Raw genomic sequence first — 25,907 nt, 5'->3', positions numbered from 1 at the left:
TATAACAAAATAGAATAAGTGAATAGTTTATTAATGCATATATGAATCTGTTTTTTATCTTAATAATGTATAACTTGTGTGTAGCATGTGTAATTTATTATTTTTTTGTATTGTGTTTATTTTTAAGTTGTTGTTTGTTGTTATCGTCAAATTTGTTTTTGCATGTGGAGCCCAACTGTAAATTATTGAGCAATTAGAAATAATTTACTTTGTTTTCTTTAATGGCATGTAATAATTGTATGAATTGTTGGTGGGCCTTATAAATAAATAAATAAATAAACTCAACCCCGCGTTTTGCCTTGTTACCAAAGCGGGAAAATTCGTGTATAAAATATTTCGTTTCCAGTTTCCAGGGCCACATAAACTTTAAATATTCAAACAGTTATATATTTTATAGATTGTGAATGTCAACCATCAGAAGAGTGTCGTACAAAATGTTGCTGTGAGTGTAGAAGACATGATGGTGGAGAAAAAGTACCCAGTGCAAAGGTATTTATTTATCTTATATTTTATAAGTATTCTTGAATGGTTTTCGGTTCGATTTCTGCTTAAGGATATCGTTAATATTGTACATTTAACTGTGCACTCGGCAAGAAAATAATAAAAAGTAAGAAAAATCCTAAAATCAAATCTGCGCAGCAACCTACATTCTACGCCAGGGCGGCCATGACTTACCGTACTGTATAGAGAATTAGGAAGATTAAATATTTATGCATTGAATATCATAATTATTGTAATTTATAACCTTTAATTTCTTCTAACTTTGGATAGAAAATGAGGAATAGTAAAAATGTATATGTCACTTAATTCTATTTATCTGCCTATAGTAGTAGTAAAAAAACCTGTAGTTAATATTAAAATTAATTATTAATATTAAAATAAAACACAGTTAATATTAAAATTTACATATTTATTACTTATATAAATACGGCTGCAGCGTTGAGTTCCGCCAGCTCGCCTGCCCTGCTATGTAGATTTATACTCCTAGCTTAGCTTCACGCTTTATCCCTAGCGGCGTAGTCAGAGAGAACGGAGCGCCAAACGCTACGGTCTCTATATACATCTTTCGCCTCGGCCACTGTCATCGACCTTTTCATACATGCCCTCCGGTGGGACCTCATGCTTTTTACGTGACCTTCCTCCAATATCTTTGATACTGTGTTTTCGAAGTTGAACCGAGATTTCCCCCTACCTGTCTTACCGCTCACCCATCCATCATATCCATCATAAATCTTTTTTCTATTCTTTCGTCACTCATTCGTTCGACGTGCCCAAACCAGCTGAGCGCGTTCTTCATTCTCACCGTGACATCCTCGCGGCATGGCGGAATCCTCCACAACATTCATCTTTCTTTCATTCTTTTTCTGTAATAACCACGTTTTGCTACCGTACAACAGTGTCGGAACCAAAATTGCATTATGTACGGCTAAACGCGTTTCGCCGTCTCAGCAATAAGCCTTTCGACATCCATCTCGTATCTCTACATTATTAGTATAGTTAGATTTATACCCAATACACATAAAAAATATGAATATTTTAGCTAGTTATTTTTACATAGCTTTAATAAAATAAAACCTTTAATAACTTTTTTTGTTCTAGAATTCCCCACACAAAATGAAACCTTCTTCCATCCCGAGCAGCCCGATGAAAAAAAATTACGAAACCAAACCATTCACGCCGGAACCAAAACAGGAACCAGAAACTGTATACGAAGACCAAACTGAGACCTACGAAACACAAAAACCAGACGTAGAGACCCCCAACGAAATTAAATATGAAGCTAATGTTAGCAATAATATTGTGAAAAGATTTGAATCACCAACCCAAAGACCGTCAGACCAACATCAAAACTTAAACCAAAACCAACGGTTAGAAATCCAGAAAAAATACGAACCGAACCAGCGATCGGTTGAATCCAATAAACGGTCGTTCGAAAATCAAAACTCGTTCGAAGCGAGTCAAAGGTCGTTCGAAAATCAAAACTCTTTCGAAACTACTCAACGATCAGTTGAAGTGAATCAAAGGTCTTTTGAAGCTAATCAGAGGCCGTTCGAAGCGAACCAGAGATCTTTCGATCGATATGAAAAACCGTTCGAGCAAAGAGCGGTTAAAGAAGAGGTGTATCAGCAGAATTACGTACAGACATATAGGAATGAAGAGGTTAGTGATTTTTATTTAAATTGTGTATTAAAATATAATTTAAAGCCGTTTTAGGGCAATTTCGTAGTGTCTGACTGTAAACGCAAAAATTAAATGGAATGAATTATTTAATATTTTCATTTCCTCGCTCTGGTAGCAATATAGTGTGACGTTGAATTCCGGCACTCAACACACAATGTCTCGAAGATTCGGCGGTGCATGGAGAACGAAGTGTCTTAACACTAGGTTTTCTCTGCCTCTAATGAGGAGCGGATCTTCATTTACCGAAACGAACCAGAGCGAAGAAATAATAAATATTTTATTTTCTCGCTTGCATTTACATTCACACGCCTTTTCCTGGCACTATTTTTAGAGACACTCAAATAAATTCAAAGCTTAGCTTAAGCCTCGCGAACTGTGCTCTAATAATGTTTGATATATTTAGAATATGTGCAAAAAATCTAAATAAATTAGATTCTAACAAAAATCAGAGCTACAACGCAAGCAATTTGCATTGCTACAAGCAACAATTTTTTATAATTATTATAATAAATTACTTAAACGCATCTAATATTTATTTGCATCATCTAAAGTTTAATAAAGAAAGATAACAGATTGTGTTATTAAATATTATTTATCTTACAATATGAGGCTGGTAAACTTTAAAATAAACAAAAATATTTGCATTTGCAAATGTTTTTATTCATAATACATTAGAGACCATCTAATTAATTAAGTTGAAATGAACCTCTTTTGTTTGTTTGACAGTTTAATTTTATTTAACATAAATAAATTATGAGACTGAAAAATCAAATCACAGTCATAATAATTATGTTTTTTTAAAAACGTTATATTTTATATTTCCCGCCCTTCATATTTACTGAAATGCAGTTCGAGAACATTCTCGATACATCGCTGAACATCGATTCATCCCAACTCTCAGGTTATTAGGTCAGTACACATGCGCCATACACGAACAATCTAATCTGAACCTTAACATTATAAATATACGGTACAATTTAGGACCAATTAAAATTTCATTTTAAAACCTTTACACGGACTCATTGGAATATCGACCTAGCTTCCTGGAAAATAGGTTTTAATTTTACTTGAAATTAGGTCAACGCACTCGCGCCCTGATTTATTTCATAGATAAGTGCATTGTAAAAGTGTCGCGTGTGTGCATCGATGTTGCATTTGATATCTGTTATTTTTTTTATTTATCGATTGTTGTGGATTTTATGTAATAGTTTAAATGGTAGTAAAAGCGATAATTTGTATTTGTTTCGTCTATTACAATTTTCTAGCTCAGACCGTATATCAAATACAAATTGATGCCACTTCTAAAATATTTTTGTCTGTGGCTGTATTCGAAACTAGTCTATATATTTACAGTTTTCAATCCTATATCCTAAATGTTACGGTTGCATATCGTATATCAAATTCATCAGTTATTTGTACATGTAATTTAAATAAGCCCCAGCAAGCAACCTACAGCTCTAAATCACTTTCGCTATAGTATATTTTGCTATGGCTGATATTTAGTAGCAGTGCATCGAGTTAATCATTTTAATCCACTTCCGACCGTATTTTCAATTGAATAAAGTGTATTTTTGGATTGGATCACCACACACGTGCCCAGGGTTTACGCCTAAGTACTAGGTATTATAGAGTAGCGAGAGCAACACGTAGCTCTTATGAGAGTTAGTTTTGATTACTAAAAAAAATATTTTTGGTAATATTTGGTAATATTTTGAGAGTAATTATTAAGTGATTTAATGAAAGTTAGATAAAATGGCGGAAAGTACTGAGATATTTTATTTTTTGGTAAGTTTTCATTATATTTTATTATGTTTGTTATAGATAATATCACCCCAAAATATAGTAAGCTATCATCAACAAGAAGTGCCGGAGCAGCAAGTAATTGTTCAAGCAAAAGTCACTCCAGTGCAGTTGCCGGATCCAAATATACGTATGTTTTTTTTATGTAAACCTGGGTGCATAGTGTTAAGTTTTCCTTTCACCATTAAGAGTTCCGTTGCCCACTTTCCGCTGAATTCTCGGGGCATAGCATGTTAAGTGGCGGAATTCAACGCCGCGCTTTGCCTTGACACCAGAGCGAGGAAATGAAAATACCCACAACTGTCGGTTTACAATTGTACGCTTGTGCCTCTACGCTGTCTTAAATACTCAACATAGATTTATGAATAACAAAACAAAATATACTGTAATTGTTCTGTTAATAATTTCATATCATTGTATTTTTGTATGTATATTAGTTTTTTTTTACATAACTATATATTTTTTCCAGGTCCGATGTCTTTAACAAACGTGATGTACCCGGCGGCGATGCCGCATAATGCCTACCCGTATGTCAACACTTGCAGAATCGTAAGTATATAATATTTTTTGTCGTATTTGAGTATGTATGTACGAGATGTGTTCAAAAAGTAAGGTGACTTTTCAAATTTGGCGGGCAACGTACTTTCGATTATCGATTTTTTTATTTTGTTATGTTGGTACACTCTTCCCGAACATCTGTACCAAGTTTCAAGTGTATAGCATTTTTTGTTTGGTTGGGAGAGGCGTAAAGGTTATAAGTGTTTTGCGTGCTCGGCGATTTCTTGCTATCGAAAAATATGGATCAAAGGATTTGCATCAAATTTTGTGTAAAAAATAAAATAAAGTGCTCCGAAACACTTAAAATGTTGACAGTGGCATACGGTGAAACTGTTCTGAGTAAAAAAAATGTTTACAAGTGGTACAAACTCTTCCAAGATGGGCGGGAAGATGCCAATGACCAGCCTCGCTCTGGACGCCCAAGCACGTCAACAACAGATGAAAACGTTCAAGCAGTGAAGAAAATTGTTCTGGAAAATCGTCGAATCACTATCAGAGAAGTTGCTGAGGATGTTGGTATATCGCTTGGCTCGTGCCATGAAATTTTTTCTAACGTTTTGGGCATGAGACGTGTGTCAGCGAAGTTTGTTCCGAAATTGCTAAAATGCCCCTGCTCACTCATCTTTGCTGGTGAGAGATTTTTTGGCCAAAAACAACACCACAATCATGCCTCAGCCACCATATTCACCGGATTTGGCCCCATGTGACTTTTTCTTGTTCCCAAAACTAAAGAGACCTATGAAAGGACGGAGATTTGCAACGATTGAAGAGATAAAGACTGCATCGCTGGAAGAGCTCAAGGCTATACCGAAAAGTGCTTATGAGAAGTGCTTTGACGATTGGAAAAACCGTTGGCATAAGTGTATTGTATCTGAGGGGGATTACTTTGAAGGGGACAACATAAATATTGATAAATAAATAAATATTTTTTCTTAAAAATACAAAGTCACCTTACTTTTTGAACACACCTCGTATATATTCACACACTCTGCTTGTTTTATAAGATACTAGAGTTATTGAGATATCCCTTAAATAGCAGGATAGGCAGAGGAAGCCTAGCGCTAAGCCACTCCATTCCCTATTAATGCCATCCCATCAAAAGTTCCATGTTAAATGATAATAAATTGATTCTTAAATTCAACCTATAATTTCCTAGGAGCAGGTTCCGGCCCAAATGTACCAACAGTTGGTTCAGACGGAGGACCACAAGCAGATGACGTCATCGCCTCACACCGATACCACTTTTAGGATTGGTAATAAACGCTTTTTTATTCAGGCTCACGCTGTATCCCGCACATAGCAGGGTAGGCAGAGGGAACCTGAGAACGAAGTGTAACTCGTTAGTACTTTCCCATTAAGACACTCGAATGGATTAATTTAAAGTTTAAAACGTGTATTATAATTATGTACGTATTATCAGACCCAAGCTATCCGTACGCTGCGGACTTCAATACCGCGTGCGGCGCCTGCGACCCCGCCGTCACAGCCAACGCCGCCGCTACGAATATGCACGCTGCAAGAGGGTATGTTTAGTTATTTTCTTATGTTTTTTAGGGTTCCATACTAACTTACAGATATAATAGATCCTATACGTAAAGAATCACATAACAGCGAATTTTACTTCTTGAATTTTATTCCGAGAAAACACAAAACTCGACATCCATTTACATTTCCCTTCCTTTTGTCAGTGAATTTAACATTTAACTTATTTTATTTGCCAATTTGTTACCAATATTTGACAAACGTGTCGTTTAGGAACATTTTTACGTGCAAAATCCTTAGAAAATATTATAAAGTGAAAAACTAGCGTGTGTTTATATTACGATTTTTCTAGATACCTTTCCATATGTTGAAATAAAAAAAAACTATAAATAACCTTTTATTATAATATAAGGTACAACATGACATACAACCAAATGGAGGTTCCCCCAGGATTAGTTCCTTCCTACACGCCTAACGTCCTCATACAGCAGCCCGCGCCACTACCCGCCCAGCTACCTGCACACGGGTATCCGGTAAGTGAAAAAAGAGAAAACACTATAAATTTAAGTATACTATAAGAGTAATTTTGCAACAATTTCTTTATTTTTTATTTATTGCTATTAAAGATAGATTAACTCATTTTTTTTAAATGAATTTTGTAATTATTACCTAAATGCGAAATACTTGCGAAAATAAGGAGCTGTATTATTATTATTTTTAAATAAAATTCAAATTCAAATTCAAAATATTCTTTATTCAAATAAACTTTATAAGCACTTTTGAATCGTCGAATGTACATGTCAACAAAAAGCTACCACCGGTTCGGAAGGCAGTTCAGCTGAGAAGAGCCGGCAAGAAACTCAACAGTTGCTCTTTTTAAAGTCAATGGTATATTTTACTATTACATTAGTTGGCAGCTGTCCTGCCTGACATTCAATAGACATTAAATCCATACATGCTTATCCTCTAAATATTCTTGAACAGTGTAATAAGCTTTACTTGTTAGAATTTTTTTTACAGATATTTTAAATTTTGGAAGTGGCAAATTAAGAATACACTGCGGAATTTTATTATATACACGTATACTCAGACCCATAAAGGATTTATTAACTTTCTGGAGGCGAAAACTTGGTGTAACAAGCTTATCTTTATTTCTCGTTTCTATCGTATGACTGTCGCTATTTTTTCTATGACAATGTATATTTTGTCGGACAAAGAGAATATTATAGTATAGAAATTGAGAAGCAACTGTAATAATACCTGCATCTTTGAAAACATCTCGCAGAGAATCTCGAGCTCTTAGATTATAAATATATCTTACGGCTCTTTTTTGGAGAATAAATATTGAATTGATATCTGAAGCACTGCCCCATAACAGCATTCCATAAGATAAAATACTATGGAAATAGCTAAAGTAGACTAGTCGGGCAATTTCAACGTCCGTATAAATATTAAATATAGAATTTTTTTGTCAAACAATTCAATTCATATCAATCATATTTTTAGGTCGTTTCAATCATAATAAGTAGAGTGCTCTAAATTAAACATTTTATATAAAAAAATATAACTTAATCATTTTTAACATTTTTAAAGTGTTATCCACCCTTAGGAAATTTGTAAAAATCTTCCTACAGAGACAATATTGAAGAATGTTTTTAACAACACAAATAAGTTGTAACAAAGCATATAAGACGACGACGACGTATCTCGATGATAACGTATGGCTTAGTTGGTCAGAGCGCTTAGACGGTTTTCAAAGAGGCGCGGATTCAAATACCACGACGTTCAAATTTTTATACGTTGTTTTAATAAGTCACTTAATCATTATAATTACAGTACCAAGATCAAATTCCACTTCAATGGCAGAATGTACAGCAACCGCTCCCAATAACTCAAAACAAACTGTTGGTACAAGAGCTGTACCCCCTCGTGTACCCCGCCATGTGCCCCAATGTGTGCCCCACCGTGTGTCCCACTGTTGGACCCCCGTACAATCTAGTGTACCCTCATTTGGGTGGGGTAAGTTGTTTTTATTATTTGAGAGTTTACATAAGAGATGTACCTGCTACAAAAGTTGTACTCCCACAATGTGCCAATATGTTTGTGTCCATGGTTTTCCCAACTTCCCGGGAGTCGCAGCGCAAAGTTGATCAGCTTCACGCTGTATCCCGCACACAGCAGCGTAGGCAGAGGGAACTTAGAGTGTTAAGACACTCCGTTCCCCACTTTAACAAAAAAATAATGATTTGCTATTTAATATTTCTATTTCCACGCTCTGGTAACGAAGCAAAGCTCGACATTTAATTTCGCCACTCAACTCACAATGGCTTAAGAATTCGGCGGAAAGTGAGAAATGGATGTGTGTTTATGAGAACAGAGAGACTGATGATCTTATCACCAGTCTCCCGGGCCCCGTCAGACTGGTATGCTATGTGTGAAATATAACGTTAAGCTAATAAAATGAATTTTAATTTTCAGCAAATGTTACCCCAACCGTACCCCATAGTACAACCAATTTACCCCATGCTGGACAAACAGACGGACCGTCGTAACCTCCCCCGGCCCAAGCGCACCCCCTCGAGACAGTACGGCGACGACACCAAGACCCACGACGATAGCGACTTGCAATTGAGAATACAACAGATTAAAGAACAGATTTCGAGAAGAAATAGTGGTACTGGGCTGTTGGGTAGCTGTCCTGCTACGTACAATGGGAATGTTGTTGGGTGAGTCACTATGTTAGCTAATGTTGATGGTTGAGTCGCTAGATAATATAGGATTTGTTAAATTTCTTAGTCTCATTAATTTATAATATATATTGAGTAAAACTTTTTTAGCAATATTGTGATAATATATTTATAGCCTATGTAGGACATCAATTTAAATGTCAAATTAAAATTTAATATTTCATACTTTTTAGTAAATGAATATAAATGGTAATTTTTTTCTATATATCGTTATTATATAGATAAAATTAAATATACTACTTCATATATTAAGGCCGCCATATTGTACATTTTGATTAATTCTTATTTTGTGCATAATTATATATATATTTTTGTGTGCAATAAAGTATTGTATATTCTAGAACGGCCACAGATGACACGCAGTTAAGTTCTGCAGCGCGCGCCATCGTCAACTCCATACGTAACCTGCAAGTTAAGAATAACTGTAAGTATTTCTAAGATAATTCAACACTATTGAGGACTGTCATGACGCAGGCAGGGGCACAAGTGTGTGACTGTAAACGCGACAGGTCATGGGTTTAATTTCCATTAGAGGAAAAGTAATATTAAATATTTTCATTTCTTCGCTCTGGTATCCAGACAAAGCACGGCATTGGGTTCCGCCATCCAACACGCAATATGTCCAGAATTTGGCGGAAAATGGGGAACGGAGTGTCATTACAGTATGTTCCCTCTGCCTACCTTGTTGTGTGCAGGATACAGCGTGAAGCTGATATTTTTAAAGACCAAAAATGCCGGGTATTGGAATAGTCCAATAACTTAATATAATAGTAACTGAAGTCCTGCTATTATTATAAAATTGTGACCGTCTCTGAGGATAGATGTTTGTTCTGCTTTCACGCAAAACTATTGAACAGCCTAAGACGTAAATTTATGATTATATAGCTTATGCATCAGATTAACACAGGATACAATTTATGTCAACATTTTGTCACTCAACACGGAATGCCTCCAAAATTCGGAGGAAAGTGAGATACGGAAGTGTTTCATGGGAACCGAGTGTTTTATAACTAGTTTCCCAGGTTCCCTTTACCTATTCTGCCTTTTGCGGGATACAGTTTGAAGCAAAAATATAGATGATTGATCGATTGATTGATTATTATTTGCTGAAAATTTAATATCAGTAAAATTTTCTTTCATTAAAATATATTTTGTCAGAACACGTAACAACTTTACGGTGCTAAATTATTCTATTTTTACTGTAGGAACAATAAACACTTGTTTTAATTACATTTTTATAGTTTTAATTATATCATATGTTCGTTCCCCCGCAGACCAGCCGCGAGCCCCGGTGCCGCGCGAGCCTCTGCATGCGCACGCGCGCCGCCGCGACGAAGAACGCCGCGCGCGCCCTTTGTGCCGCCCGCCCTGCCTCATACGACAGGTCACAGGACACACAGACAAAAAAATCACTAACACACACACACATACCCAAAACAACAGTACAAATTTTCGGACACACACGGAAACCCACTGACGCACACACACTCAGACACACACACATTCAGCCGCACGTACAAAAACCCTCCACGTACAATCACTCACTGACACTCACACTCGGTCCCACTCTCAGGCACGTATATTTACACACCTAGCAAACATACTCTTACTATCAGAAACACGTACAGCCACACTCAAACACACATACACACTCAGGACACGGTCAACGAATATTGGCCGCCATGGAATTAGATTTTCACTTTTTTTACGAAGCCCCAAGCCTAGCGCAACAAAGCTCTTTTGCCCCTCAATACGCAATGTCTCCAGAATTCGGCGGAAAGTGGGCAATGGAGTGTCTTAACATTAGTCTTCTTTTACCTATCCTGCTATATGCGGGATACAGTGTAATGCTGAAAAAAAAATCTGTGCAGCAAATGCAAAATCTTTAGCCAACTCCAGCCACGACTCGTCGACTGTACTATATTTAATTCAAATGTTGAAATATGTTTCTTGTAGATGTCACCGGGGACGTGGTGCCGGCGGTCTCCAGGTCCGCTACCTACAGGTAATAAACAATAAATGAAAATCTTTTTCTATTATTCTTATTATTATTTATTTTTCTATATATATCTGTATACTAGTGGACCCGGACGCGGCTACGCCTGCTTCAACTATAAGAATATTTTCGCGTCGGTCATACTCATACTATACCGCCCGAAGGCTAGGTCATTTCGAAGTGACATCTCCTTAATTGTTTATCAAACTTCATAAGGATGAATATCAAATTGTCGCGGTACCGGTTGCGTAGCGACGCGACGGTTGTTATTAACATGGCAGAATAAATTGCATGTCAAATTAGAAAGTACTTTAAAATATATTAGTTTATATGTGTAATGTAATGTTATATAGCCTATAGCACTTCTGAAGAATGCAGCTTTTATACAAAACAAAAACAATGTAAATCAGACCAGTAGATCCAGAGATCTTAGCGTTCAAACAAACAAACAAACAAACAAACAAACAAACAAACAAACTCTTCCGCTTTATTATATTAGTATAGATAGGGAGGCTCATTGCTTTGATATTTGCTTTTTGTAATATTTTATATTTTTTCTTCAACTAATATACTAATAATAATATTAACGAGGCAAAACGCGGCGTTGAGTCCGCCACTCAATGCACAATCCCTCAAGAATTCGGAGGAAAGTTGGGAACGGAAGTGTCTTAACACTAGGTTCCCAAGTACTCTCTCTGCTAAAAGCCGTGAAGCTAAAAAAATATAATAATTATATAAATAACATTATTATTTATATGAGTAGTGTTAGCCACACGCAAACACAAACCATAGCGTTGAGTTCCGTCGCTCAAAATGCAATTTTATTATTTTTGAAGTAAAAATATAAGATTTTAAAAATAAATTAAATTTGTTCCGTTTTGCCTTATTTTTCATAATTACAAAAATATGTTAGACTTAAAGTTACTATTAATTTTTTCGACTTATAATAGCAAATAATGTTATAAATCCAGGTTTAAACCAGCCGCGCCGCCCCCACCCCGACGCCCGCAACGGCCGGCGTTAAACACCGCACTTATCCACAACCTAACACATATCTACATACTTGTATTGATAGAAAATATATTTACAATACACTTGCAGTGCTGCCATTACTCAAAAAAGATTAAATTATTGACGTAATGTTGCCAATTACAATAAAAAAAAACAACGTAATATTTTTTTTATTTGTTATTATTGATTTTGATTATATAAATTAAAGTGATATATTTTCTATCAATTTTTTTATTAATTAATTATATCGGGACACGCCAAAATAAACGCACACGTACAATAGAATATCAAAATTTGTAATAATAATTATTATTAATAATAAAAAAATATATATTTTGCTGTATTTAAGTGGATTTTGATGCAGTTTTAAAATATTATTTAGATATATATAAATAATAAACGTTTGAAAACCAAATTGTGGTAAATTGACTGAGCGTTTTGAACGACCATTATTTTATAAATTGTCTTTTTTTATACTCGGTTCAATTAAATTGACTAGCTTTAAGGAGAAATATCTATTAAAATAATTATTAATTTTAATTTGCTTTCAAAGAAAAAAAAAATTGTTGGTTGATTTCTTTTCAATATTAAACTGTATTAAATATTTACTTGTAGTAAAAAATCGCGGCGTTCAAAAAGCTCAGTCTCACCTCTCGAGATAAGCGCAGAGATCTCACGTTGGAAATCGTCTAGTCATTTTTTTTGTTATAAACCATTTTAGTTTTAGCATTTATAGTGGAACACCCAGACGTACGTACATTACTTCTGTTATACTTTAATTTAAGTTAACATTTTGCTCTTAAGATTCACATAATTTATTTATGCCTTTTTATTTATTTCATTTTTTTATTTAAAATGAAAAAGAAAACTTTTTTAATAATTCAGCTATTCGTATATTGAAGTTGTTTCTGTTCTATTTATTATTTTTATCTAATTTGAAATACTATAATAGCATGTGTATTGTTTTTGTTTTATCTATATAATAAAAGAAATATTTTCAAAAACATCTTTAGACATAAAAAAACTGAAAGATACTAAAATATTTTATCTGTCACAGATTATAAATAAATATAATGAGTAACAGAGAAAAAATAACGGATATTATTGCTTACTTTAAATAACAAAATTACATTTTTTCATTCAATTATAAGGATTGATGGTGATTTTTTAAAAATTTCAATTGTAATTTAAATAAAAATTAAACTATTGGCGTTAACATATTTACAAGATTTTTGTGTTTTGACATATATAAATAAATAATAATATTAATAAGATGATTGTCATTTGAATTAACATATATTTTAATAGATATTAAAAAAAGATGTCTCGAATTAATTTTTTATTACAATAATATAAAATGATTTGCTCCGCCATATTTAATGTAAATAAATAAAGTACATTTATTATTAATAATTCAGTTTAATATAAGCAATGTCGAAACGCTTTATCGATATAAGTTTTAAAATTGTTGTTAAATTCGTACAGGATTGATATGTGATTAAGGTGTTTTTATTTTTCTTTCTTTAATTTTGAGAATTATATATAATGCGGCGAGAGTATCTTTACTGAATAACCTAGCAGGTGCACTGAAATGATGATAATGATGTCTTGAAGTCTTAGGTAACGAGAAAACTTCATAATTAAAAAAAACATCTGCATCAATGAAATGCTCCAAATGTGTCTATTTCATTTTAAATAATAGCTGATTACAATTATACAAATACATCATCAGATGATTCTAACATGTTGCATTATTAGAAACGCAAACATTAGTTCTCGTTTAGAATGATACATTACCATTCAAATTTTTCAAAGTTTTTAAAATATTTACATATATGTTTATTATTTCTTATTTCATTCGTTATGTCGTAAAAAGTACGATTCATAAGAAAACTAAGGCGGCGCCCGCTCATTGGCTAATTAAAATTAAATTTTTGAAATTTTTTTTACTGATTTGATTTAGAAATTTATATATACTATTGTTAACAGATGCATATTATGTACAATGTACCTATTAATTTTGTAATTTGGTATTATGCATGACCACACTCTCGCCTTCTAACAGTATACATATTGATCTTATTGTGAATTACATAAATATATAAACAAAATAGATATTATTATATAAATTTTGATTGGTATTTACTATTTTCTTTTTCAAAATTTTACAGCTAAGTCAATTCAAGTGTCCATAGATGTGTAATTTTTTAAATATGTGTACTGTAGTTACATATAAATAAATAAATGTACTTAAATGAATTAGACGTTCAGAAACTAATTAAATATTATTTTTCAAATCACCACTACTACTACTACTACTACTTTCAAAATACCTCAGTAATAGAAAAAAAGAAATAGCCCAAATCTGTATATATTATATTGTATGTTATTTTTATCTATTGAATTAAAAAAAAAAGAAAATACTGATTTAGTAGTAAGGGGCCCATCTATAAATGACATCGTTTTATGGCAAGGGGTAGGAAGTTCTAATTTTCTTAACATCACATTTGTAAATGTAATTTATTATAAGTATTAAAATACGAAATATCTATGTAAACAAAAATATTTTTCGAACTGCTGATTAATATATTAATTTCTAGATAAAATGCCTTTCTAGAAAACGTATAAAAATTGACTAGTGGGATCTGAAACCGCGCCTCTTGTAAAGCATTTTTGATACGTTTTTTAAAAAAGTATTTTTTCTTTGCAAGTGTGGAATAACGCTTTAAAAATGTACAAAAATCTAAGTATAAAAGTAAAATATGTGAACTCGCACTAAATAAGAGTTGTCTCTTCCAAATTCAATCAGTTGTGACAAGAACAGGAAAATGGTGAAGATGGCCCCTAATTTGCTGTGATGATTTCAGATATTGTTAGAAATGTCTAAACGGTTTTAGATTCACGCTTATTGTGTCAGTGTTTAGAGTCTGTACCGTAATAGAGAGTTACTTTATCTGTTCACCCGCGCCTGTCAGTGTCACGGTAACGGCGACGGTGACAGTGACAGCTGTCAAAGGCAATGTCCCGTAGAGTATTTATATGAAGATTTATTGTAACATGTAGAGTATATTATTGTTAATATTAAAGTTTTAGCGTATATATTGTGTGTTTTATTTTTCTTACTTTTATCTTTCTTGTTTTTTGGTGTTTAAATGTGGAAAAGTGTTTAAGCGGAGACTAATTTAAATTTATCTTCTTTCCCGCCTCTTACCCGTGTTTCGTAATGGTTTACTAATTTGAGTACCGTTCAAATATATTTTTTATGATTTATTTATTGCTGGATTTTTATACAGCTGTTTTACAACACAGCAATAAAAAACAATAAAGGAATTAAATATAAAATTATATCAAACGAAATTTGTACAAACATTTTATTTATTATTTTAAATAAAAGATGTCATAATTTTAAAGCGTGTCCTAATTCCCCACGCCCGTTTCCCGATAAATGTCATTTTAACTATAAATAAATAATAACAATATTCATAATCAATTTTGGTAATAATAACAAACGAAATAAACTGTTTCAAACAAAAAAATATTGCAAATAATTTTGAAATGAAGGCATAAAAAATATTTAAAAAAGGATTCAGTGACTAGTAAAAGTTTTTGATCCTGGACGTCACTTAGATTCGTATTTAAATAGCGCGTCAAATTTTAGACAGTGCCACCTGTTCAAGATGACGAATTAGTTTATTCCTAATTTAAACATTAATTTAAGTTTCAGTCACTAGATGGCCTAATACAAGTGTTCAAAACTAAGTCTCATTATCACACCGCCGGTGGCTCTGTTTTAATAATTATACTTTTGAGCACTAGATGGCGTTGATCATCCTATTTTGTTTCCTTCGAATATAGTCGATGTTGGTTAGTTTTGTGCACATGTGTGAAGCGCGTATGTGTATCTGTGATCATTGATCACATGTGATGTGTGAATTCGTGTTTTCATTCTTCTTTGGAAATTTAATCAGATTTTTTTTTTATTGGTCTTATTCTCAAGATTTTTGTGTAGTGCTTCAAAGCATTTAATTCTATAACATTTTTTTTTATATTTTTCTCTGCTTCATGTTGTAACCCGCAAGTAGCATCTTAGGCAGAGACACTCTCACTCACACAAATGAAAATATGAAATATTTGATTTCCTCGAGTGGGAATCGGAGAACTTGTCACGTTTACAGTCACACTCGAACGCGTGTCCTGAGATTCGATTTAAAAAAATGCGTAATTAAAATAATATTAATTTTAATTTACTTATAATTATTTAATAAATTATTAAGTTTATAAACATTACGTAGGTATATAAGTAAATCCGAGTTCACTAACAGAGTGTAGTCCCGCTCTGTTGTCGGTCGGCAATCAGAATGAATGCTGAGCACGTTAGCGACTTTAATTTGCTCCTTTATACGCCCCCGATAGTCTAGGGGGTGGTGTCGTAGAAATAATAACAAAAAAATATTTTTCGAGAAGAGTCTAAAGATATTTTACATCCGTTTTAAATACATTAAAAGATATTGCATGGTTAATACTGAGCTTCGAAACTTTCAGCTTTCAGCTTGTATTAGATAAGATTCAGTTTTGGTTAGAACAGAGACATTGTTTCGGTCGAACACTAATTGTGAATTTGATGCTGTGATTTATGAAGCTGGACAGAGAAAACTTGTACATTTATAAACAAAAATGTTGAGTAGGATCTTATTCTAGAACTACTATATATTTATTATATTATTCAAAGTGTCACTGTATAAGGTTAAAAACGTATAATCACTTTATATTTAGACATTTACATAATTTATTTATTTACACTTTATTGTGCACAATTACACATTAAGAAGAAAAAAGAGTATAAAAATATTTTTTTAATAATAATACGACTTAAACAGATTCAAAGTGACAGTAGTTCTTACTACTGATCCTGATCCTGTTTTGATCCCAATGTAATTCATAATACATTTTCGTCTATTATAAATAATACTTCATTCTAAACATTGAAATGAAAAGTAGAAAACTGAGAGTCTTGACACTAAGTTCTCATCGCCTACCCTGCTATATTATTGATATAACGTAAAATTAATAAAATAATAATTGAAAAGAAGTATTCTTCTAACCACCACCCCCTGGACTACACCCCTCCGACTAATTGCCAAGATTAGTGAAAACGGTACTTATTGCACTCTAACTGCCAACGTCTCTGCCTCCTTCGTGGCGCCGCCAGTATTTTGTATAATTTATTTAATATAATTATTTATATTTTAGACGCTGTTAGGGCTCAGTTGTGAAATATTTGATTATAATCAGTAGTTGTGGGTTGAATTCTCATTTAACGAAATGGTTATTGTTCTTTAGATTAATTATAATACATAAATTTAAAAGGATAAGAAAACAACATACGTCGTACTTATATTATAATGTCTGAAACAATTGACATAGAATAAAACACAAACCGTAATACTCGGAGCTCGGCTTAAATAACTTAATATTTTAGTTTGAGCTAGTTTTTTGTTGTGATATTAAATAATTCGAAACAAATTGACTGACGATAAGTGCCACCAACCAAACGCGATACTTGTAAAGTATTTCTTTTAACCCCTTAACTTACCTCCAGGCCAAATTACCGCGCGGTCTAAGTCCAGTCTCTAGTCTAATAACACGCAATCTCTCGAAATCTAGAATTACGTTATTTAGGAAAAGCTTTAAGTTGTAATAAATTAATAGAATAAACTAATAAAATATATAAAATAAAACAGAGTCCGTCCCTGCCCGCCATCCAATTAGCGCTCAGATTAAAGATCTGCCGAGGGAGCCATTACCCGACGAATTACGCTGCGAGCTGCTGACGGAGAGCTGTGCGCGGGAGTGGCGGTAGCGGGGACACAGCAGGGTAGGCAGAGAAAACCTAGTGTTAAGAGTTAAGACACTCCGATCCCTATTTTCCGAATTTTGAGGGCATTGCTTGTTGAGTGGTGGAACTGCGTCACGACTGGCCAATCTAGTAGTTTATAATTATAGATGATGGATCATTAGCTCTAGTCTCTAAGAGAGATATACATTAAGTATTAAAGTACTAAAAAACATTAAGAGTTCAGTAATATATAAAATACTTATCTTTTTAACGCTGAAATATGATAGCCTACACGAAACATAGATATTTCAATATTGCTATAATGGAACTTTCATAAAACATTTAAAACAATTTAAAAAAACATCAACATACTAATTAAATATAATTATTATTTTAAATATGTCAACAATTAAATGTATATAAAAAATACGTCCATTATGACAATAAGCCTCTACCTCTCACAACTTGCACCACACCGCTCTCTCCATCTGTGTTAATTGTTTTAATCGCGCCTACTCTCTACACAGCGTGGTGGGTACATTGTACATATACAGTACGTATATGTATGGAACGTTTTGTCCTTTCAGGCTCTCATACATACATACATACCCTACTTAGATATATGTATGTATGTATGTTAGAGAAATATATGTTGAAAGCTGTGTAGTTGAAAAGTTAATTAGTTTGTGTCTTTCTGTATGACATTTTAAGTTATTATAAGTGACTCTGATATTAAATATAATATAGAATAAATAATGCTATGTAAAATAACTGTAATTAAAGCTTTTTTGGGTTTAATTTTCACTTGGGGACTGCATTATTTTCTTTTCGTTGAGCTAGCACTCATCATGCAGTATCTGAGTTCCTGTCGCCTACTATACTATGCGGGTAAAAGCGTCAAACTACTTTTGGTATTCAAAATGTCTAAATATTCTTAATTATATGATTATCTGTTGTCTAGCTTATATTATTAATATAGTTGCGAATACACGACGGTACTACATTTAAATCCATCCGTAAGCGAACGTATAGTATCGGTATGTATTTTCCCCTCTACAGTTCATATTTTGGCATTATAATGGTTTTATGTGGTTTAAAAGTGGAAATTGGTGCTTCTTTTTTATTTATCATAAAGTAATATTATACAGTATAATAATTAACCTATTTTTGAACTTCATTTAGTTGCCGATTTTGAATAATAATTTTAAAAAAATATAAAATTATTAGTAGGTATAGGCCAATACGCAAACGTACATATTTTCATATAGATACACTAACATATAAATAGATATAATTTAAAAATACGTACAGTAGAAAATAAGCCACGCTCTCACCGCCACCACGCACCAACACGCGTACTCAGCTAATTGTTTTATTGTCGTACAAGCGACGCGTTATGTCGCCATTATTATATTTATATAATATCTATACCTATTGTGCAGAATTTCTTTGTTGTGTTACAATTTTAATGAACATGTAAAATTTCAAGTCTAATTCTAAGTAAGTAAATTCATTTGTACGTTGTCTGTCTGTTAGTCAGTAGTGGGAAAATTTTGTACATTAGTATAAAAATAAATAAAAAATGCAACATTCTTTTTTGCTTTTAATGTTGCCTTATCGCCAATTTATTTACACTAACGTAATTTACTAATATATTTTTAATAATAAAATATTTTTATTTATTTTTTTTCTTTCCTTTCACCCAAAGCCAAAAAACGAAACGTTTCAAAGAAAATTTTAATAATTTCTCGCTATCGCCTATGACTTGCGTCGGATACGTCCTCTCACGCAGTTAATTGTTTTAATCGCACCCACTCTGCTACCTACCTACACGGTTTATATACCTCGCGGGTATTTACTTTCACTCTTATGTAAGTAACTATATGATAAGTGTATTTAAATGTTCTATATTAAGTTAATTTCTTAACTTAAATATGATGAATACGATCAAATATTATATTAAAACCGTTGTAAGGTCTTCATGGCACAGTGGGGTGGCCTCTGACTGAAAACGCGATGGTTGAGGGTTCGCGTAGAATCTTCGCCCAGGGGAATAATTTTATTTATTTCCTTTTTATTTCCCTGCTCTCTATTCTAGTAAATTAAAGAAGGAAGTTTAGCTCTACTGAGTCTTTGAGTATATGTTGAGTGCAACAAGCACTGTATCTAAAACTCAGCGGGAAGTGGGGAGCGGAGTGTCTAAGCACTTGTTCTGCGCACCCTCCTACCCGCTAGCGCCTGCCATTCTCTGTCTCTCATCAGCTGTCATCTCTCAGTCGGCTAAATAAACTTCGCAAGTCCGATTATCCCACAAAAAGATCACATCTGCAGTTATCTTTTTTTCATTCTTGCTTCATAAATACTTTTTGACATTTTTATACAATTCATATTAACTCTTCTTCCACATTTTTATCTAGTTACATGCTATCTATCTACATACCAACCTGAGAACTTAGTGTTAAAAAACTCTGTTTCCATTAAAACATTTCCGTTCCCCACTTTCTACCGAATTCTGAAGACATTGCGTAATGAGTAATGGAACTAAACGCCACGCCCTGCCTCGTTACCACAGCCTGGCGTATTTACGTTTGTTTTGTTGCTTGTGTCCCTGTACCAGGATTGGTCTCTTATCATCCTCCACATTAAAGGTAATAAAAGCAACCGGATTAGTGCCCACACTTACCACAATGTCCAAAAAGCCCGGCAGCTACATAACAATACAAATAGTACGTAGTACGTAGGTAGGTACTGTGTGTATGGCTCATAGAGAATTAATATTTTATCACAACCACTAATTGACGCTAAGTGACGCTGAGTGAAAGCAAACATATGACCGGCGGCGGTGGTCGGTGGTCGGTCCGGTGGGCATCGTTTATTAACTATATATGTATATACATACAGGTAATAATATGTTAATTAGTCCGTCTGTTACATTTGCATTAATTTACTGTGATCAGTATTGAAAAATTGTAATTTAAATCGCCAATTTACCGGGAAACAAGGAATTATATCGCTATCCCGCATATAGCTTTATGCGCTATCATATATATATTTATGCCACATGTAACAAAGGTAAGCAGAGGTAACCTCGTGTTGATACTCGTGGGTACCTACACTCCGTTTCTCACTCTGCACAACTTTCGAAATATTCCGTGTAAATTCGGCGGAGAGTGGAGAACGAATAATTATTAACGCTTAACACTAAGTTCCTTCTGCCTACCCTGCTTAGTGCGGGATATAGCGTGAAGCTGATTTGATTTTATTTATTTTAATTCACAATTAATATAATTTTGCAAACATGAAAAACCAAATACCATATTAGTGTTAATATTTGAGATTTGGATGGTCCGTTTAGGCGATACAATGCATTAGCTTATCACACATGCGAGCGGAGTGCTACTGTGGAGATAGCGGTGTTTGTTCTAGTTGGGTGTATTTGGGGTCAAATGTAGCCTGTGGGGGTCATTGTGGTAGCCGGTTTGAATTTTAACTTTACTCATTTATAGTGTAATATTTATGTAATAAAAAAAATGTCAAATAATGATAATTTTTAACAAAAAAAATCGACTACTTCGTTCCTATTTGGTTCTCCACTTTCTGGCGAATTCTAGGCATTGTTGAGTGGCGGAACTCTACTACGAGCGTTGCCTCGACACCCGAACGAGAAAAATAAAATGTTAAATATTTCCTTTATTTCATTTAATATTTCTGTTGAGTGCGAATTGAACCCACACCCTATTGCGTATACTGGCCAAGTTTCATGATGATACAATTATCACATGTGGGCCAAATTGAGTTTCTAACGTGATCATACCTAACAATATAATATTCCCAATATTTTCTGTACCTAGCTGGTATTAAAGATTTCAGACATTCGTGGTGCAACGGCACGTCATCTGTGCGTTGGCGTCAATACGACGGGTGTGGGTTCGTTTTCCACTTGCAAAAATTACCTATTTGCATTTCCTCGCTACGGTTAAAATATAAAAGGGGTAAGTTCCGCCACTCAACAGTCAATTAACTAAAACTAAACTAAATGTCTTAGGTAACTATAGATTCTGTCTACCCTACGTACGTATACCTATAGGATACAGGATGGAGCTAAAAAAACATGTTCGAATCCAGCAGTCTAATACAATATTTTTTCCTCTCAAACATTAATTTAAAAGGAAGTAGGTACGTATCATGACGTGCAACAAGTTAAATAATGTCGACACTTATCGGTAAGCGCGCCTCAATCACACCGTAATTTCCGAATCATTTGACACCTGTCAATTCTGACACCTGACAGCTGACAGCTAAGTATGAATTATTTGCTTTTTAATGCGTTTTATCGCTTTGGAGTTTAGACATGTTTAAATTAGGTCGCGGTTTATCTTCTGTCAATAATGCGATATATTTCTGTAACTTATCTATTAACTTTAAGATGAAATTATTTTGTAAGATTATGGGACATTCGTGTGAAAATATTTTATATAAGTAGTTTTAGATTTCTTACTTTTGTTTCTTCGGTCTTGTAACGAGGCAAAGCGTGGCGTTGAGATCCCCACTGAACACCCAATGTATGTGAAGCTAAAAAAATTACTTGTTTATCGGAAACCCAACACTAAAATGAAATCAATACATATTTAGGTAGATATTTGTTAAGTACTATAATTTAAAATCCCATCTAAGTGTTCTTTTATTATGATTTAAAATGTTACCACGTCGTTATCACTGTTATCACTGAGACTGACAGACGTTGGGTACGTCAGTGATGTCAGTCATCTATGAAGATCGTTGACTTTATAATGAAGGTTGCACTTTTAGTATAGGTATAGGTTTAGCTTCTAATGGCTCCGGACAAGTAGAGACAATGTGGTGTAATAACACTCCATTCTCAGTGTTCTTCTCAGTTTTGAAAATATACCTAAGTAATAGACAAACATATTTGAAGTAGGGATAAAACTGATTTTCTTTAACTTCACGTAGTCACGCTGTATCCCACACATAGCAGGGTAGGCTAAGATAATTTGGTACCGTTTACCACTTTTTCGACATATTCTTGAGACATCAACACGCAATGCCTTGAAAATTGTGTTGAAGGTAAAAGGCGGAGTGCTTTAACACTAGGCACCCCCTGCCTATCCTGCAGCCTGCTATATGCTGGATAGAACTTGAAACTACAAAGAAAACCAATATCACAATGCACGTGACAGGTCAAACCTACAACCTATGTTTTTAAATTGCTTAAAATTCTAAAACAAAGCGAATTCAAAGCGTACAAAGCTGAAATCGCTTAATTCCTGGACGCTCAAAGTTTGACAGTGGCAAGATGGCCGCCGTATTTATGGATAAAGTTGCCGGTTCACGTCCACACGCTTATAATATTTCGAGAGGAAGGCGACTAATGGCCGCGATTTATATCTTACCTATCTGTAGATTGGTAGGTACTTATTTGTTTTTAAGTGTAATTACAATTTCGTTATACTTCCTATCCGTTATCCTTCACGTTATCCCGCGTATAGCGGGTTAGGCAGAGGGAATATGGTATTAAGGCACTCCGTCCTTCTATTGCCTTTCAATTTTCGAGACATTGTGTGTTGATGATGAAAGTCAACATCAAGCTTTGTGTTCTTACTAGAGCTAAGAAATTAATGCATCATTTCCCTGGGTGGGAATCGAACCCACATCACGTTAACATCTACTTGGACGGAGCGCGACTTATTAGAAACAAATATAAAAATAAATTTCACCCAGACATAAAAGTAGTATCTACTATTACCATTTGGATTATGGAAACGGATTTAGGTCTATTTTTTTTGCTTATATTTTTTTTTCTGAAAGTCGTACTCGCTGTTAGAATTTACATTACAACAGGTTAACAAGAGTACATCGTTGAATTCCTCTACTAAACACGCAACATCACATTCCAATTTTCCATTCAAAATGGTGATTCTTTCTGATCAATGTCCAAAGCGATTACGCCTAAAAATGACACTAAATAAATAAATAAATATTTCAAATTTCGAACTGATTGATCTGCTATAAATTACCAACCTGTTACAGATAGTGTCAAATGTTTACTTTTTAATGTTGCAGCCACACGTCGCGCATAGTTAGGACATTTCGAGTATTTGGTGCAACAATGACGTATTTACAGTATGCAGAAAGGAGATAATATTTACAAACTTAGATTGCGTCTCCTAACTCTTGAATTTTTTTAAGCTTTCAGTAGTTAATAAAATACTTAATATTTTGTTTAACAAGCCGTGGCTTAAAGGTACAGCATTCGAATGTTATAGCGATGGTTGAGGGTTTCATTTCTAATAGGGGAATAAATTATTTCATCTCTTCGCTTATGAAACAAAACGAAGCGTTACATGGAGTATCTACATAGTAACAGTAGGTTCCCTTAGCCTACCCTGCTGTAGCTATATGGGATAAAGCTTGACTTAATAAAAGTTATCCTTCATTCCGTGGTCGTGTGGTGCACCTCGTGTGAACGCGGGTATCACTTGCCAAAATACAAACAAACAAACAAACATAACTGATAAGCCGCGTGTGGGAAACTCATTATTAGGTTATGCGAAAACTACTCATTTAATATTCATATAATTTATTTACTTTAAAGTTGATATTTACACTATTATAAGAGATAAAAATATTAAAAAATCCTGCTAATGTTATAGATATAGGTAAATATAAAAGTTTGTGAAAATGGATGTTTGTTCTACTTACTTGCCCTTTAATTATGAAAAAAATAAAAATAATGAAATAAATAAAAGCTACCGTGGCGCAGTGGGAAAGCTTGTGACTGTAATTGCGATGGCTGTCGATTCGATTCCCACCCGATATAGTAAAGTTGGGCTTCCACCACTCAACCACTAGATTATCTGTGCCTACCCTGCTGTAAACGGGATAAAGCGTGAAGCTAAACAAAAAAAAACGTGAACCACAACAAACCAATCAATTTAATTCACTACCTTAAGTGCGTAAGTTCCCTATAAACATGTCGATCTCTCTTTCTTTTCCATATAAAATATCTTCCATCTTTGTCGCACTTCAATTCGATTGGCTCAAAAGTTTTGACCACGCCTCTAATTAAAGCACAATAGGGGAAAAAAGAAATATACTTTTGTCTCTTTTTATTAGTATTTTTGTTCGATAAAATGTTTTCAATGATGGGACTTTTAAATAGGCTAGTTATTATTTAATTGGAGATTTTTTTTAATTATTTTATTTCTCTATTGTTCCTATTCGAAAATAAACGTTTTATAATAATAATTAATTTTGATATAAAAGTTGTCGTGGCGCAGTGTGTGATTGGAACGTGAAAGTTGTAGGTTCAATTCCCAGGAAATATTTTTTATATTTAATTTCCGCTCTGGAAGCAAGACAAAGTGCGGCGTTAATTTATGGAACAGAGTGACTTAACACTAGGTTTCCTCAGCTTTCCTTGCTAAATTCTTAATTACAAAAATTAGATATCCTGACAATGGGGTGGTAGAAAGGTCGAGCCCCACAATGTTTCGAAAATTGACCGGTGTGTGGGGAACAGTGTAACAAGGTTTATGCCCATATCTGAAGATATTTTCTAGCCAGTACCTGGACTTTCTCTTCTTCTTTTATGTAAAAGTTCTTTCTAGACTTAATTTTTTGCTAGTTAGAATTCTGGGGTGGACACGGACCACTCAGCCCCTTCAACTCCTACACCTATGATACCGTTAGATATTTCTAATAGGGGACAGAACCCTCAACAAGTCATTAGATTTAGATATTGTCCTTAATGTACCACGATGGCTTCTATACTTATAATAGTTTACATAAAGGTGGAGCAAAAAAAATGGGAAGAACCTGTTCTGCTCTAGCGATAAAAACAGCTTCTCGTTTTTACCCCAGATTCTACTTTACCAGGGGAGGCGGGAGGCACCCACAATCTGCTCAATTTTCAAAATATAACGTCGTATTAACGACGACATATTAATTTTTCTGTATTGTTTGTATCTACCTACCTATCTTATATTTTTAGTGATGTAAATTAACTTAGCTCCATGGTTTACTCCTAGCGGGGTAGTCAGAGAGAACGGAGCGCTAAACGCTACGCTACTTTTAGTGATGTGCCTTTATTAGTATTATTAATATACCAACAAACATGGTCATAACAAGTAAATAAAAAACACGTTTATAAATCTCTCTTTGTACTAAAAACAACGATTTAACTAAGAAATTAACTCCTAGTTAAACCTGTTTAATTTTCTCTTAAAATTCATTATAACGAGTGGGTACATTATTCAAAACCTAATTAAAATCGTTA

General features: G+C 33.8%; 1 protein-coding gene across 2 annotated transcripts in view; it reads left to right on the top strand.

Moving 5' to 3' along the window:
- Nucleotides 1–14,874, top strand: part of LOC146537139 (uncharacterized) — a 43,021-nt gene extending 28,147 nt beyond the window's left edge. For both annotated transcript variants that reach the window (XM_085187676.1, XM_085187674.1), the window contains exons 19-31: nt 398–489; nt 1,600–2,160; nt 4,003–4,111; nt 4,451–4,530; nt 5,696–5,792; nt 5,960–6,062; nt 6,434–6,554; nt 7,858–8,040; nt 8,500–8,747; nt 9,110–9,192; nt 10,043–10,152; nt 10,725–10,773; nt 11,736–14,874. In XM_085187676.1, coding sequence (XP_085043802.1) covers nt 398–489; nt 1,600–2,160; nt 4,003–4,111; nt 4,451–4,530; nt 5,696–5,792; nt 5,960–6,062; nt 6,434–6,554; nt 7,858–8,040; nt 8,500–8,747; nt 9,110–9,192; nt 10,043–10,152; nt 10,725–10,773; nt 11,736–11,788 — 1,889 coding nt within the window. In that variant the 3' untranslated portion in view covers nt 11,789–14,874. The remainder of the gene's footprint in view (nt 1–397; nt 490–1,599; nt 2,161–4,002; nt 4,112–4,450; nt 4,531–5,695; nt 5,793–5,959; nt 6,063–6,433; nt 6,555–7,857; nt 8,041–8,499; nt 8,748–9,109; nt 9,193–10,042; nt 10,153–10,724; nt 10,774–11,735) is intronic.
- Nucleotides 14,875–25,907: the final 11,033 nt, after the last annotated feature.

This window comes from Heliconius melpomene, chromosome 7 (assembly GCF_056956725.1).
Source record: "Heliconius melpomene rosina isolate 202511_hmr_F chromosome 7, ASM5695672v1, whole genome shotgun sequence".
In the NCBI taxonomy this organism is placed as follows: Eukaryota; Metazoa; Arthropoda; class Insecta; order Lepidoptera; family Nymphalidae; genus Heliconius; species Heliconius melpomene.
The sequence above is the reverse complement of the archived record's forward strand: the minus strand, read 5'-3'. Positions and strand labels throughout refer to the sequence as shown.